The 15,890-nt window shown below is 35.7% G+C and overlaps 1 protein-coding gene across 1 annotated transcript in view; it reads left to right on the top strand.

Moving 5' to 3' along the window:
- Positions 1 to 15,890, top strand: part of LDLRAD3 (low density lipoprotein receptor class A domain containing 3) — a 98,032-nt gene that overhangs the window by 2,030 nt on the left and 80,112 nt on the right. The window contains exon 2 of the mRNA XM_015821086.2: positions 1,580 to 1,726. Within this exon, the coding sequence (XP_015676572.1) occupies positions 1,580 to 1,726 (147 nt within the window). The remainder of the gene's footprint in view (positions 1 to 1,579; positions 1,727 to 15,890) is intronic.

Genomic DNA, 15,890 nt, shown 5'->3' with positions numbered 1-15,890 from the left:
TTATCTTTTCCAGGATATTTCCAGGTATTGATGTTAGACTGATTGGTCTGTAGTTTCCTGGGTCTGTTTTTTTTCCTTTCTTGAAGATGGAAACCACATCAACCCTTTTCCAATCCTCAGGTACTTCCCCAGTGCTTTAGGATTTTTGAAAGATATGGTACAATGGTTCTGAGATAACATCTGCCAGCTCCTACAGAACTCTGGGATGTAATCTGTTGGGTCCCAGTGATTTATATTTGTCAAGGTCGGATAGGTCTTACCATTTTCTTGCTTAATTTAATTTTTATTTCTAGTTTGTCTTTTTGCAGTAGTGTTTTTGGTACATTGGGCTATAATTTCTTTTTGTATGAAGACTGATGCAAAGAATGAGCTAAGCAGCTCTGCTTTCTCCCTACTGCCTGTTACTTCCTTGCCATCTTCACTCTTGAGTGGACCTACTGTTTCCTTGACTTTTTTCTTGTTATTAATATGTTAAAGAAACTTCTTTTATTGTTCTTGACTTCTGTTGCAAGTCTTTGTTCATCCTGAGCCTTTGCTTTCCTGACTTCATCTTGCATCTTTGCATGTTCCGGCTGTCTGCTGATAATCAACCTTAGTTATGTGCCCCTCTTTCCATTGTTTGTACTTGTCCTTTTTGTCTTTCAGTTTGTCAGAGATCTTTGTGCAGCCATATGGGTTTCTTCTTGAATTTCTTGTTTTTGTTTTTCGGTGGTATTGTGCTGGACTGGGCTTTTATGATTGCATTTTTCAGATTTTTCCACGCTTCTTGGGTTGTTTTCCCCTTTAGGATTTTCATCCATGGAATCTTTCCTAGGTTCTCTCTGAGTTTGTTAAAATCAGCTCTTTTAAATTTTAAGACACTGGTTGGGTTATTTTCTTTGGCTTGTGTTTGCATTATATTAAATTCCAGTATGACGTGGTCACTTTCGCCCAAGGTTCTGGCAACTTCAACTTCCTCTATGATCATTACTTTTAAACTGATTATTATTTTTTTAGGCATAGCTGATATTTTTGGATCCTTGGTTTTTGCTAATCCATAAATAAATACCTGTTCACATTAAGCATGGATAAAATATTGTTAGTATTATTTTTCCTTTAAGTTTTTAGTTTTAAATCTTTTTCTTTTTTGGATTAAAAAGCTCCCATAACTGCTACTTCAGATAGAAGATTGCATATTAAAATTATTTGATAGACAAATATCCCTTTCTTTTTAAAAATATCGTCCCTAATCTTTATTCCTTAATTCTTAATTTATCTTACTTTTTGTATTTTTGTATAGTAGGTATATATCTATAAGCATAATATAAACATCAGTGTTTGGTTTTCCCAACTCACGTTATTATTCAAAGATATACAATTTTGGAATGATAAAATATAAGAGTTTCCTGTAAAGCATAGAAAAAAATGGGAACTTCGTAATATTGATTTAAGTCAGGCCGATCAATGCTAATTTTCTGCTCTTTCCACCTTTCTTTCATATATATTTTTGTCTCGCAGTAATATTGGTTCAGATACAAAACTAATTTCTGCATATGTGAACTTGACCTCTTCTTTTTATTTTATCTCTCCTGGTTTACAGAAAGCCAGCTCTTGCCTTGGAATAATTTCACAAATGAATGTAATATTCCTGGAAACTTCATGTGCAGTAATGGACGCTGTATCCCAGGAGCCTGGCAATGTGATGGGCTGCCGGACTGCTTTGATGAAAGTGATGAAAAGGAATGCCGTGAGTATACTATACGTTGAATAGTGAAGCTTAAACCTACTATATATAATTCAGTGCATCTCAATCATGATTCATAAGAAGAGAGACAGACAAGTTATCCTATAGGATGTGCAAGGTTTTATAGTAACAAGACTTTCAAAAAGGACTCTCCCAAATGTTATAGGATGGGCAGATTCACTTTGGAGCAGGCTTTAGAGATGACGGGGATGGACTTTAAAGGTGATTTGCAACACTTTGAATGAAATCAGAAGCTCACTGGCATCAGTACAGCTTCTGGACTAACAGTGTTACATGGACAAATCTAGATGTGGCCATCATTCAACCCAGGCTAGTAGATGCTGAACCAGTTTAAGCTTCCAGATGGTTTTCAAAGGGAGTGAATTGTGGTAGTACAGTCATGTGGTAGGCACGAGCGATTGTAAGCAACATCTCCAGGAAGGTTTGCATTGAGGCATAAGATGTAATTGAGCATAAGCTGCCTAGGCATGGTCACACCGTTTGCTCAAACTAAAGCAGCAAGTCCTGGAGAACCCCCAGACTGTTAACTAGTCCTACATAGGTGGGATCGACCCATAACTATAGATGAACCATCTTTGGAATCAGAAAGCTGTTATTCCAAAAGCTAGAGTTCAGCCTAAGTCTTTTCCTTTCTATCCATATCCTAACAGCCTCCTGCTTATATACAACCATCATTTAGTCCTCAACTTGCAGCCATTTGTTTAGTGACCATTTGAAGTTTCAATGGCACTGAAAAAAAATCACTTATGACTGTTTTTTACATCCCCATGGTTACATGATAAAAATTTGGATGCTTGGCAACTTGCATGTATTTATGACAGTTGCAGTATTCTGGGGTCATGTGATCACCTTTTGTCACCTTCTGACAAGCAAAGTCCATGGGGAAGTCAGATTCACTTAACATTAATTTAACAACTACAATAATTCGCTTAACAACTGTGGCAAGAAAGGTCATCAATGGGGCAAAACTCATGTAACAACTGTCTTACTTAGCAGTTGTTTTGTGCTCAACTGTGATTGTAAGAGAAGGGAAATTGATTTATGTCCATGATGAATGTTTCCTTCCTCATTAGAAGCATCATTATTTTCTTATTTTTATAGAAAATGGCCCTGAGATTAAGTAAACATTATTAGCACAAATCACCACCACCTGCCTAGAAGAGCTCACTCAAAAGCACTGTGTTTTTTGTGATTGAGTGGACATTTGAGTGGACAGTCTCAGTTCAAACTAGAAATGATCAAATATTCCAAGTTTTAGTTTCTTAATTTCCATGGATCAAAGCTGTCCTACATTCCTCAAACTGGGAGATGCTTTGCAAGCTGTAAAAGTTGTCTGCAGGTGACATGCTCTTATGAAATTGCATTTAGTATTCTGTTGTTCCAGATCTTGTTTACTTATTAACATAATTATGTCCCCCAAGTTGGTAGGCTGAATTTCAACATTCGTATCCTGATAATGATACCTTCAGACAGCTTCTTGAAGAGCCCTGGTGGCGCAGTGGTTAGAATGCAGTGTTGCAGGCCAACTCTGCCCACAGTCAGGAATTTGATCCTGACTGGCACAAGGTTGACTCAACCTTCCATTTTTGTGAGGTTGGTAAAATGAGGACCCAGATTGTTGGGGGCAATATGCAAATAATGCTTACATTATAAACCGCCCAGAAAGTGCTGCAACACAGCATGAGGCGATATATAAACCTAAAGCTATATTACTAAATGGCCCTGAGTAAAAATTACCAACCCAATCACCACCATCTACCTGGAATAGCTTACTATTCTATATTTGTATGACCTTTAATACAGCTGTTTAGTGCCTTTGGTTCAATTCTAGAAAAGTGCCTCAGAGGATATAGGGATGCTCCTTAAAGTGCCTGCATCTTACTGATGATAGTGGGGCAGCTGCAGAGACCAGGTATGAAATCTCACAAAAGTTGCCTCTTTAAGGTATTGTAGATGTGATCTGTTTTTACCCTTATAAATTTGAGAAGCCATTGGTTTCAATTGGGAAGCCTCAGTTCCAATGAGCTTTATACATTTTTGCAAAGATTTTCTTTATGCTTTCTGTCCTAGTTTTTATATTCCATTTCAGGGATATAAAATAACTTTATATTCTAATAGAACGGTTGTTGCCCAGAACTGTGTGGCCCTGAACTATGTAAAATAAAATTATTTTTTAAAAAACCAGAGCATTAAGAGTAAAAACTAGATGGGATTTCCTTTTCATATCACAAACATATCTTAAATTAGCTGTGCTGAGATTAATCCTTATGAGGCCTGAGATGAAGTCTACTCAAGAGTTATTTATCTCTCTTTCCACAATAATCAAAATGTGAACGTCATCCTTAAACCTTGTGAAAGAACACAATTTGCCTCTCTATGTGTATATGTATGTATGTGTGTGTGTGTGTGTATAAAAACCATACAAGAGGCTTTTTACTTCTGTTTTCATATAACTTCTTTATTTCCTCTATTGCATGATATTGCCCTCATGAAAATAGAGAATTAATGAAGTGTTCCAAACAGAATTTATGTTTTGCTTATGAATGAATCAGCAAGTGGCTTGGCAGTGGGCACAAACTACATATTGTTTTGTCACTGAGAATAAAATGGAATCCAGTAGAATTCTGGTGGGAGAGAAAACACTGTAACTGCTGATAAAATCTTAAACAGTTGTAAAACCTTAGTTCATAAAACTGATTTCTTCAGTTGAATCAGCTTAAATCTTGGGATTGTTAACTGATGTTCATGGAGAATTATATGTTCTTTCTTTCCAAGATTATTGAAATAATTTAGCTGGGTCATTTTTATTTCACCCATGCAGAGATAATCATCCTGTTCTTTTTTCATCTTTCCTTATCTTTGGATAGTAGCATAGCAAAAATCATGAATAAATTTGAACAAGAGTAAAGGGAAAAGAACCTAAGAACAGGTGATTCATTTCCTGTGCTATCCTACATTGACAGAGGAGCTAAAAGAAACAAAGGGAAAAAAATAGAAGACTTTTATAGTTTCTGGTTCAAGTTACTGTGAAGGGCTGCAGACTGTAATTTCTTTTTATATGAAATCTGTCTCCATATATAAGGGTGATTTAATTTACCTTTGAAAATGGAATAAATGATAAGAACTGTAATGATTTATTAAAATAAGTGAAGGAAAAAAGTAAGCCCTTTGTTAACATGGCACAAAAGAATGAATATAGTGAACTAAATAAAAAAGCCTATATGCCCATAAAACTTGTAAAATATGAAGACTCTGGTTGTAGTCTCCAATTGGAAAAGAGCATTTCACATCTGTGTACCATAGATAAGAAAGCCCAGTTTTGTATATGGTTATTCACATTCTCTCTCACACAGACAGACAGACAGACAGAGTGGGCAGGGCCAGGTCCATAACTACTATTTCAGAAATATCACCTGGGCATCACAGCTATGTTCCCTAATCATAATTGACACCAATTACTCTTAATATTACACTATAAAAATATATTCAATATATTCAGTGCAATCACTTCCATTCAATCAGTTTCACTATTTTACTTATAGTTTAGAATCTAAAGCTCTGCAGAAAAAAAAATGGAATAGAGACTTATTTATCCAGAAGATGAAATTTTAGGAAAAAATATGAGTGAGGGGTCCTTGGTGCTCTCTGAGCTGGCTTCTTTTCTTGCAAATGTTTCCTTACCCGAACTAGGTAACATCATCAGTGCTATTGCTAAAATATGAATCTTGGACAACAAATGTTCTTTATCTCTAATTTAACTAGCCGGGATATATATATAGAACACATATGGTAACTCAAAACCTTCAGGCACCCAATTTTCTATTTCTTTGAATAAAGTGGACTGGTCACAAAAGAGGTTTGTGTGAAGTGTGACTGATGATGTTACCTAGCTGGATAGTGAAACATCTGCAAAGCAAACAACCAAGCGCGCTCAGAGAGGACCAAGGACTCCACAGTTCTACCCTGAACTACATATATTCTCTTCTATTGGATATTTTTCTATGCATCTGTTTTACAAAATAATCTTGGCATGCAGCAATACTTAATTGTCAGTTTTTCCAGGCAAACCAGACAGAAAACACAGCTTTACCGTGAACCATACATTAGCATAATCTTGCAAATCTGAAGGTACAAATCTGCTGTAGCCACTTGCCTGATCAATTCGAGCTGGTCCTTCTTAAGTTTTTTCCTCTGACTGTTAAGCCACTACTAGGGGCTCCTCCCCCTCCTGTCTAATTGTTTCCTAAGCAGCATCTCTTCTTCGAGTTCCTCAAGGTCATTCTCACATAACATTACCTTAATTGTATAAAATATCAGTGTACAAGCTCCCTTTTGTTTCTTACTTTCTTAAGAAAGTTTAATTTTAAGAGTAGCTTATACGACTGCATGAATATTTAAATCTGCACCCACTGTGAGTCACTTTTATGACTCAGGTGGCATACAAGTCAATTAAATAAATAAATGTACAAATTCTGTCCCCTGTTCTTGCACTAGAAAGTTTAGTTTAAAAAATACAGAACTGTTTAAAAAAATACAGAACTCTGCAGCATTATTTTCAATTCACTCATGAGAAGTGAAATCCTTCTGAGTAAATTTAAATTTTCATTTGTATTCTAACCTATTAAAAATGTTGATAAGTGTTGAAGTCTTCTAAAAGGTTTTAACAACATCCTGGAAAAAGGATTCTTAATTAAATTAAATCTAAGTCTCATTAGTAGTTACTCTTTTCTAATGTACGGCATACCCTAAATAATGTTTTGAGAAATATACAAATGGTAATCATAAAATAATCCTTCAAATATTTACAGTAAATATTCCTAATCATATTATTTTATTCAGGAAATGTCAGTCTATAAAGGTCCCCATAGGGTCCTTAGTGCTCTCTGAGCTTGGTGGTTTTCTTGCAAATGTTTCATCAACATCAAGGACCCTACTGATCAATCCTGAGCTACAGATATTCTCTTCTATCAGTATAAAGATCTCCCTTTGTCCAATGTGCAGTTCCCACACCAGGGAAAGGCAGGACATTCCTATTCAAATAAAAAGATGATATAACAGATAGTATCTCTTATGGCTACTCGTATTGCTTAACACACACCTTCAGTGATTGGGTGCTTAGTTCCCTGTTTTTCCCATATTACTGCCATATGTAAGCTGTCTTAATGTCTCCTGGTACTCACTGAAGTAAACACTTTCCTATCTTTTCTATATAAATGTTGAGGTGATTACTTGTAGCAGTTGAAGTCATGGAAGCATGTAATCCTAATTATTGCTTTATATGTTATGAAAACTATTTTTAGAAAGGTGTCTGGCCTGGAACGCTTTCTGTTCTTTTACGATAGAGTGGAAATTACTTGTAACGTTTACAATCTCTCAGAGAAATGACAAATAGATTGATGGAGCTGTTTTTGCTGTAAGGTCCATTCCTGCCATGCCAATTAGAAGTTTGTCCATTCATGCTGAGTGTGTTAGTTGATAGTAAATGAGGGGAAGGAAGGGAATTGCCGGAAACTCTATGAGTCTGTGTGTACCATGCAAACAAAAATCAGAAAGTATGAAAGGAGGGCAACGTCAGCCTTGGAACAAAGAGATTTAAAATGTTTAATATCTTTAGAAATACTGAAACATCATTTAGTTTTTTATGTTTGCTAATAAATAACTATGAAACACTAGGTGGTTTCTTTCTCCAGAATCCCTGCTGTAAATCACACAGTGTTTAGTAGGTGAATCTTGTCATCAACTTCACTGGGAGCTGGATTCTGACCGGGCTGCCATATTTAATTTCCTTTTGAGCTCTTGGGGTTTTCTTTATTCCCTGCCCTGATCAACGGTAATCTTCATCTGTCTAAAATAATCGAATAATATGTGAGCACTGAAAGTAGCTTTTGTCGGCTAATGAGCAACAGCTACTTAGAGAATTGATAGGTTGCTGCTTTTATCAGCTAACAAGCAGCAGATGGTGCATTTTCAAAGTATGGCATATCATCCTTGCTTACTGCCTGACATGATAACAGCCAAATTTAAAGTTTTACCAAATATCCAGACACATGTGATTATCTCCCCCACAACACACACACACACAGACACACACACACTCATACACATGCACACTTTGGGGAGGGGGTTAGGTGGGAAGAGTCTTTTCTGCTAGTTCCATGTGCTTTCAGAAATTTGTCTGTAAATCAACAGTGACACCCAGTGTCTAGTTTCACTCATTTTGTGTTTATGACCGTTGTATTTACGCATTAGGACAGCCAGCCAAAATTAGCTAATTGTCTTATACTTCATTCTTCATGGCAAGATATAAACATGGAAGTATTTGTACCCCGAAGAAGCTTTTTCACGAGGCAACTGGATTTTCTTGTTTTTCTTTGAAGACGTTTCACTTCTCATCCAAGAAGTTTCTTCAGCTCTGACTGGATGGCGGGGAATGAAAGGATTTATATATGAAGGATTTATATATGTACAAATATGAAGTATTTGTACATTTCTTTATTACAGAGCTAAAATTGGAACCCAAAAAAATATTTATTTATTTAATACATTTATATGATTGCCCATCTCGCAAAAAGTGACTCTGGGTAAATTCAAAAATCAAAACAATAAATAAAAATATATGTATACATAAATATAAAACAATCATTATTAAAAAAAAACAGTCACTATTAAAATATAAAAAACCACAAGGCACTAGAGAGAGAGAATATTAACCAGAGTAATGAAGCCATGTTAGAATTTCACCAGTCCACTGGAACCCCAAGGCCTAATGATATAGCCAGGTCTTAAAGGACTTCTGGAATGTTACAGGGATGGAACTAATCCCATTTCAGGAGAGAGAATTTTCTCTAAGGTGGACACTGCTACGGAGAAGGCTTGAGACTTGCCTGCAACATACTTTCTACAGTATACCAGAACTTGTGAAATGGACAGATATAATCAGGGAGAGGCATCCCACACATAACCTGGTCCCATGCCATTAAGGGTTATAAACCTTTAAGCCAGCACCTTTAATTGGATCCAGAAGCAAACTGGCAAATCAATGCAGTTCTGGGAACAGAGATGTATGTGTTCTGTTGTAGAAGCACATATAATTGCCTACACATTGCATTCTGGGTGAAGCTTTCAGATACTTTTCAAGAGCAACCCCATGGAGAGTGCATTACAGGAGTCCAATCGGGAGTTGACAAGGGCATGAGTGACTGTGAGCAGAGCCTCCTAATCTAGGATTGGGCACAACTGGTGTGCAACATGAAGCTGTGCGAAGGCCCTCCTAGCCATGATTACCACCTGCTTTTCCTCTGCATATGCCTGTAAAAGGTTCTCCAAGTCCTGATCTACCCAACAGGGCTTGTATCCCCGAAACAAGGCAGCACGGTAACTCCCTGCGGACCCAGTAATGACAAAAAAAGTACTCATGCTTTGCCACCTTACTGCCATAAGGGAGACCATAATAGCAGCACTAATCCATGTTCAATCAAGCTTGTTCTTTCTTGAGTGGGCCTTCAAGCAGGTCTTATATCCAGTAATAAGATCCTATGAATAATGAAATGAAAATTAATAGTTAATGCATGACAGAATGGATTGGCTGCTTTTAAGTAAGGGTTCATGTGCTCAGTTGAGATTTTGGGGTCTTTGACTTGTGCCGTGCATATGGTTACTGCTGATGCCACCTGTCATCAGTCACCTGTGGGTTCATTAGTTTGAAAATAAAGAAGAAAGCTTTGCAAACCAGATGCCAACTACCATATATATACTCGCTGATAAGCCAAAACTGATTTGGGGGATGTATTTTGCGACCTAAAGTTTTCAGCTTATCAATGAATATACTGCTTATAGTATTTACATTGGAGCACATATTGCAGAAAATAGAAAGCTGGTTCTTTTTTGGTTGATGATAGTTACTGTGCTTGTATAAATATAAATATTCCCCAAAATCTGGAACAAGCAAATGTCACTGAGGAATGTATGATTCTACCTTTTACTTAAATGCTATGTAAATCCAATAGTCCATATAGCCATGTTCAGATTCAACATAAAGTATAAGAATACACATGCTGTTCTTCTCACTACAGTAAACTTAACCATTAGTCTGCTCCCCTTCACAATAGGAAGTACAATTGTGTCTGTGTTAATGGCAAAATCAGAATAATAGAAAAGCACTAACTATATAAATGAGTATCATAGATGTTAACATAATAAATCAAATGTTTGACTATTATATCAATGTCAACCTCATGATTTTCTCACAATTTTTCCCATTCTCAAATTTATATGAGAAAGAAAAAGTACTTATTAATTGAACAGTGGTAAATAGGTGTAGCTGTTTCTAGCCATATTCCCCAGTGTATGTATTTTGACCATATTGAAAACTGAGGGATGAAAAGGAAATTAAGTTTGTGAGCAGTTATTCATGCATTCAGACTTGATGTAGAGAGATAGGGAAAAATGAGATTCTTGACCATAGTATGCCCTGCCTTTCGTAGGGCAGTTTGTCAACCCTAGTTATTGTATTCTTATTTATCACACCCCAATTACGAAAACATTGCTTGCTCTCTTCCCCCTAATCACTTCATTTTGAAAAAAAGGAATGATAAAATAGTATGCAGTTGCAATTTTAGCTGAGTGGATTAGAAATATGAAAGAAAGGATACAGATTCAAATGGTTAGGAGGAATAAGTTCATAATTTACTTTCATTCCCATTCATTTATCTAATACACTAGACTGATATCAGAAACCCTTCTTGATATTCTAAAGAGTCAGTGGAATGAAACTGTTCACTCTGATACATGAAGAGAATACTGTAGGAAGTCAAGATTGAAATCTATATAAATAAAAATGTAAATGTTCGTTTGTTCAAAATCTTAAATCTCTGAAAGTTCTTCACCGATTGCTTTGAAATTTTGACATAACGTTGCATTCGAATACGCACGTGTTTTTATATACCTATTATATAGATGTCACACCTGTGACAGGTAAAAACATGCTTTTTTTGAAATTGTGAAATTAAACATATTACAAACGTGCGTTTTCTCTTTTCTTTCTTTTCCATTTAACCAGACTGAGCCACAGCAATGCGTGGCCGGGTACAGCTAGTTGTAATAATAATTTAAGACAATGCTACATAATTTTCAGAGGAGAATAGTCTGCTGTTTGGGGAAGCAATGCAAAGGGCAAGAAGCCAAAACACAATATTTGGGTTGAATATGAGGCCCTCTATTGACAAAGGATATATTCTACCAAAAGCCAGAGTCATTGCCATTCATCAAAGTTTATATACCATTATAATTCATCTTTGTTCATTTTTGTAACTCAGCAAAATTCTATATTTCTGTTGCTTTACATTTATTTTTGAAATCTTGCATGTGTTTTCCAGATCTTCAATATAGGGAGAAAAAAATTGCCTTAAAGTAAAGTGCATGTTGTCTTTAGCCATCCTGCTGTGATAATAAAGTAATGTGGTTTAGCAGCTCTTTGTTGAGGTACTCTTTTTTGCTAACAACTTTCAAGGTTTCCTCTGGATTTGTGGCATAATGCCTTCACCTTTTTGATTTAAAGACCACCTACCAGGCAACAGCATTCTCATTGGTATTGCTTCCATCTAGAACAGGTTTTGTTTTCTTAGAAATTCGGTAGAGTAGAATTTATTATATTGTGCGACTTACAGTATATGCACAACATTATGATTTTTATGGTGCTAATTAGATGCTTTTGTTAATATAAAACTAAGTGAAAATTGGGTCACAGTATTAAAATTCTACTTCTACACTCTCAAATATAAGATTTTTAGGATATGAAATTGGCCACACAAAAGTAATTGCTTAGTTTGATTTAATGAAGTTCTTAGATGCTCTTCTAACCTTTTGTTTTCTCATAGCGGCTTATGTTGTAAAACAGTAATAATTAGTCCCAAGTTATGTTTAAACACCTTGAACAGTATCATTTGGAATACCGTGAAATAGACTGACTGTTGTATTTAACCTCATGTCTAAGTATCCATTTAACATGCCTTTTTATAAATGTTAATATTCCAGCTTGTGTAAAGCCAGTTCTTCCAGAGTTTTTCCTGGAAAGTGAGGAAACATAGAGATTTTATATGGAGTCAAAGCATCAACAGATTTCTCCTGTTTAGTTGATGTCAGATATATCTTTCTCTATGCCCCTCCCTCCCTCCCTCTCTCCCTCCCTCCCTCTATTTTTATGAGAAAAGATGTTAAGTACAGCTTTGTTGTCCTGTAATAAATTTCATTATGACCTTTATGTGAAGCTTATTTTGTATATGGTACAAAATTTTAAGATGTTTCTGGAGGCCAAGATGTGATAGCAATAAGGTTTGAATGAATTGATTGCACCTTTATAGAAACTGATCTTTATCTGGCCCAAGAGTTTTGTCATGTGAGCCATATGAAGATTCATTCATTAGCCTGAGGGCTGCAACACTGAATTTGTTTTATATATTAATACAAAAGTCTCTAGTGAGTTCAAAAATCTTTATCAAATTTGTAACCTAATTCAATAACAACTTTGGGTAGCATACAACATTAAAAACAGAGGAGAACAAGAAACAGCAAAAAGGAAAAATAAAACAAAGCATCTACAAGGGACAAAACACCCACCTATACACACCCCCAGACAGATATTGAAAATGTATCATGGGTTGTTCTTAAACTTTTTTTCTTAGTACCAAAGTTCAAACTGGCAAACTGGAGGGCTACCAAGATGGCAAAGGATCTTGAAACCAAGCCCTACTAGTAATGGTTTAAGGGAGATGAAAGAGGACAAATTTCAAGCCTCAGAACGGTTTCTTGGGAGCAGTGAAATATGGAAAATATGTTTCCTCTCTATTTGGGATATTAGTTCCTGGTGGGCACTTTCACACAGATGAAGGAATGGTCAATTCTCCTCTGTCTCAGCATCTGTTATAGAGTATAAGAACAGGCAGACATATAGTCTTGAAGGACAATGCTGTTTATGTAAGAAAACCTGAGATCCTAACTATACAGACCAATCCTTAATAGTGCCAGAAGATCTGTGTAAGCCCAAGATGTACTGTGTAATTGCTATTGTCAATCTCTTCCTAGAATGGTTTCTACAGCCCAGACTGCAGGTTTGTGTAGCAATCAACAACTTGGCTTTCCCAAACATTGGCCTTGGGACCTACAAAATTTTGTTGCAAGCCACAGAAAACATCTTGGAGAGCTAGGAGTGATCCATGGGCCATGAGTTTGAAACCCCTGATCAAGCCTGTCTCTTAAGAATCCAAGCGTGAAGGCTGAGTAATATAGGCAGTCCTTGACTTACCACCATTAATTCAGTGACTGTTCAAAGTTACATCAGTGCTAAACGAATGGTGGTTATAACTGATTCTCAGATTTCTGGTTGTACTGCCATCCCCACAGCCATGTAATTGTGTTCTGCATGCTTGACAGTTGGTTCACAGAACTGGTTGTAGTGCCTCTGATCACATGATTGCCCTTTGTGACTTTCCCTGTCTGCTTCCCCAGAAACTCAATGGGGGAAGCTAGCAGGGAAGGCTGCAAGTTGATGGGGTAAGTCTCTCTCATCCACATGCCCTCTTCCACCCTTCTAGGCTGACATCACACTGGTTATTCATAAACCCCTGCATCCCCTCCCTAAGCCTCATTGTTCCAAGGTCTCACCCACCCATTTATTCCAAGCAGTAACCTAAACTTTGGATGGACTGTGCATCAACTCAACAGGGACAACCCACACTTCCCTCTGAAATCTGTTGCTAAGTGAGGAGGTTGTTAAGTGAGTTGTGCGCAATTTTTCAAACTTTTTTTGCACCTTTCATCCTGCAATGATACCTTTAACATGATTAAGCAACACCTGCTTATCCTCTGGAAGTACTTGATAGGTGGATAAAAATGTCAAATCCAGTGTTAAATATCTGGCTGATTGTGTGATGAACTCCAATAATAATTATAAACTAGCAACAAGAAAAATAGCATGTTACTGGAACTCTTTGAAATCAAACCATATTTTTCAAATATTTTGAAAACAAGTACAATTTTGCCTGGCTCTGTAGCATATTTCTTTAAAAAAACAAATATGTAACAAATAGTGTGGATTTTTTTTTTCACATGGAGATTAGATGTACCTTAGAGACAATGTTTATTTTGCAGATAAGTATGGCTGGTTTTAACCAGTGTTTCTTCTACATCTCTAATGGCATTTACTTCCTATTTTGTTTCTAATGTTGTTTCTGAAAGAATGCTTTACCAGATGTTAAATTCAAAATTATCAATTAAAAGTTGTTAGTAAAGGATTAGAGTATTTATTAAGGGAATTTTCAACATTGGTTCTATTAATTGCCTTAGACCGAGTATCTTGAATTATGCCATTTATATGTAATTGACAGTATTTGACATCACAAATATAAATGTGGTAGCAACCACAAGGGTTGCTATTTTATGTGCCATCCTCTTGTGTAAATATTGAAATTATATGTTTAGACATAGCACTTTCTAGGAAATCTTCATAAAAATAGTGGTGGTAAATAACAAATAACTAATGGAAATATATTGAAGATTCCTAAAGAACATGTCCCGTTCAGACATTTTAATCAGGCTCATAAAGCACAAAATATTGATCTTTTCAAAACAAGATATAAACTGACTTTGAAGTTAATTATAAAATGTGTGTTCCATAACTACTTTTTAAGATACAAATTGAATTTTTTTTAGCTATGGCCCATAGGCTTCCTCCAGATTTTATTGACTATTCTAAATAATACTAATAGCAAAAACAGTTAATACACACCATCATTAATCAACAACATTATTTTCTTCACACACTTTCTTATTTTGATAGTGTAGGCTTATAAAATAACAATTTGAAAAATGTTTCAGAAATCTTTAAAAAATGCTTGTTCTCTTTGTTCGCTTTTTTCAGGATGGTGTATGATTTGTTAGCGAGAAAGTTATTATTTGCGAACTAATTGGTTACTCCTGTTACACTGCATTTACTTAATCTATGATATAAGCTTCAAGAAGATCTTATAAATAGTTTAAAATAAAGATATTCCTTTGACATGCATTTAATACATCTATTTTTAGATAAGTGATAGCAAGGTAGATTTGATTGACACCTCAGCTAGAACAGAGGCTATGAACACTTGTTACCAACTATTACTTGACAAGTACTGGACTATGCAATGATTCTCTTAAGTGCTGCAGTCTTTGGAAGCAGATTGTGTTTTCTGCTACAGATGAATTCATGAATAAGTCATAAAAGAACTGGTGAGAAATAAACTGTCTTTTTGCGCTGAATGTTGATCTCCAGACAAACTTTAAAACACACATAGGCATGAAAACTAAAAATGCTAACACTTAAAGATAGTAAATTTTCTTTCTTGTTTCCTGCTTAATAACACTAATGTGATGTTCTGACACTGTCAAAAGGTAAATCATTATCAGAGTGAAATAATGTCAGGCTTTATTTACTCTTACCATCCTATAAATTTAGCTCATTTTTAATTTTCTTTTCTTCCTAGATAACATTGTAAGCCAGTAGTGCTCACTAGCAAACATACTAATGTACTAAGAGAGTGTATGTATGTATGTATGTATGTATGTATGTATGTATGTATGTATGTGTGGGTGTAGATAGGTAGAATTGCTTTCATTAGTAGAATTAGAAGAGGTATTATTTTGTCTTACCCTATTTTTTTTAAAAAATCTTTTTCAAAAAAATTTGTTTTGCCAAGAAATTAGTGTGGTCACAGAAACTGTGAAGAAAAAAACAAAAAAAATCTTGTGAGAAAATAAAAACCACAACAATAAACAAAGGGCTACAACCATTGTTTAGAGAAAGTTACTATAAATCAAGCATCCTTAACCTGATTCTTTTGGAATCCCCAGTCAGCCTGGGCATTTGTAAGAAATAAGCAACAAAAATTCACTTCACATTGAAATCTTTTAGTTCACAATTGTTAGAAGTAAGTCTTCATCCTGGTTCATCCAAGCCGGGAATAAATAAGCAAACATGGCAACTGCTTTGGGAAGAAGGTTACAGTTTATTGCAGAAGACAGATGGTCTTGCAAGAAGCAGCAGAGGAGAGGAAAGAGAGTGAGCACATGGGCAGGAGGTCTTTTTATACCCCCCTCCCAGCCCTGCTTGGGATAG

Source organism: Protobothrops mucrosquamatus, unplaced genomic scaffold (assembly GCF_001527695.2).
Source record: "Protobothrops mucrosquamatus isolate PMUCROS unplaced genomic scaffold, P.Mucros_1.0 scaffold1247, whole genome shotgun sequence".
Taxonomy (NCBI): Eukaryota; Metazoa; Chordata; class Lepidosauria; order Squamata; family Viperidae; genus Protobothrops; species Protobothrops mucrosquamatus.
This window is presented reverse-complemented; position numbering and strand designations above follow the sequence as displayed.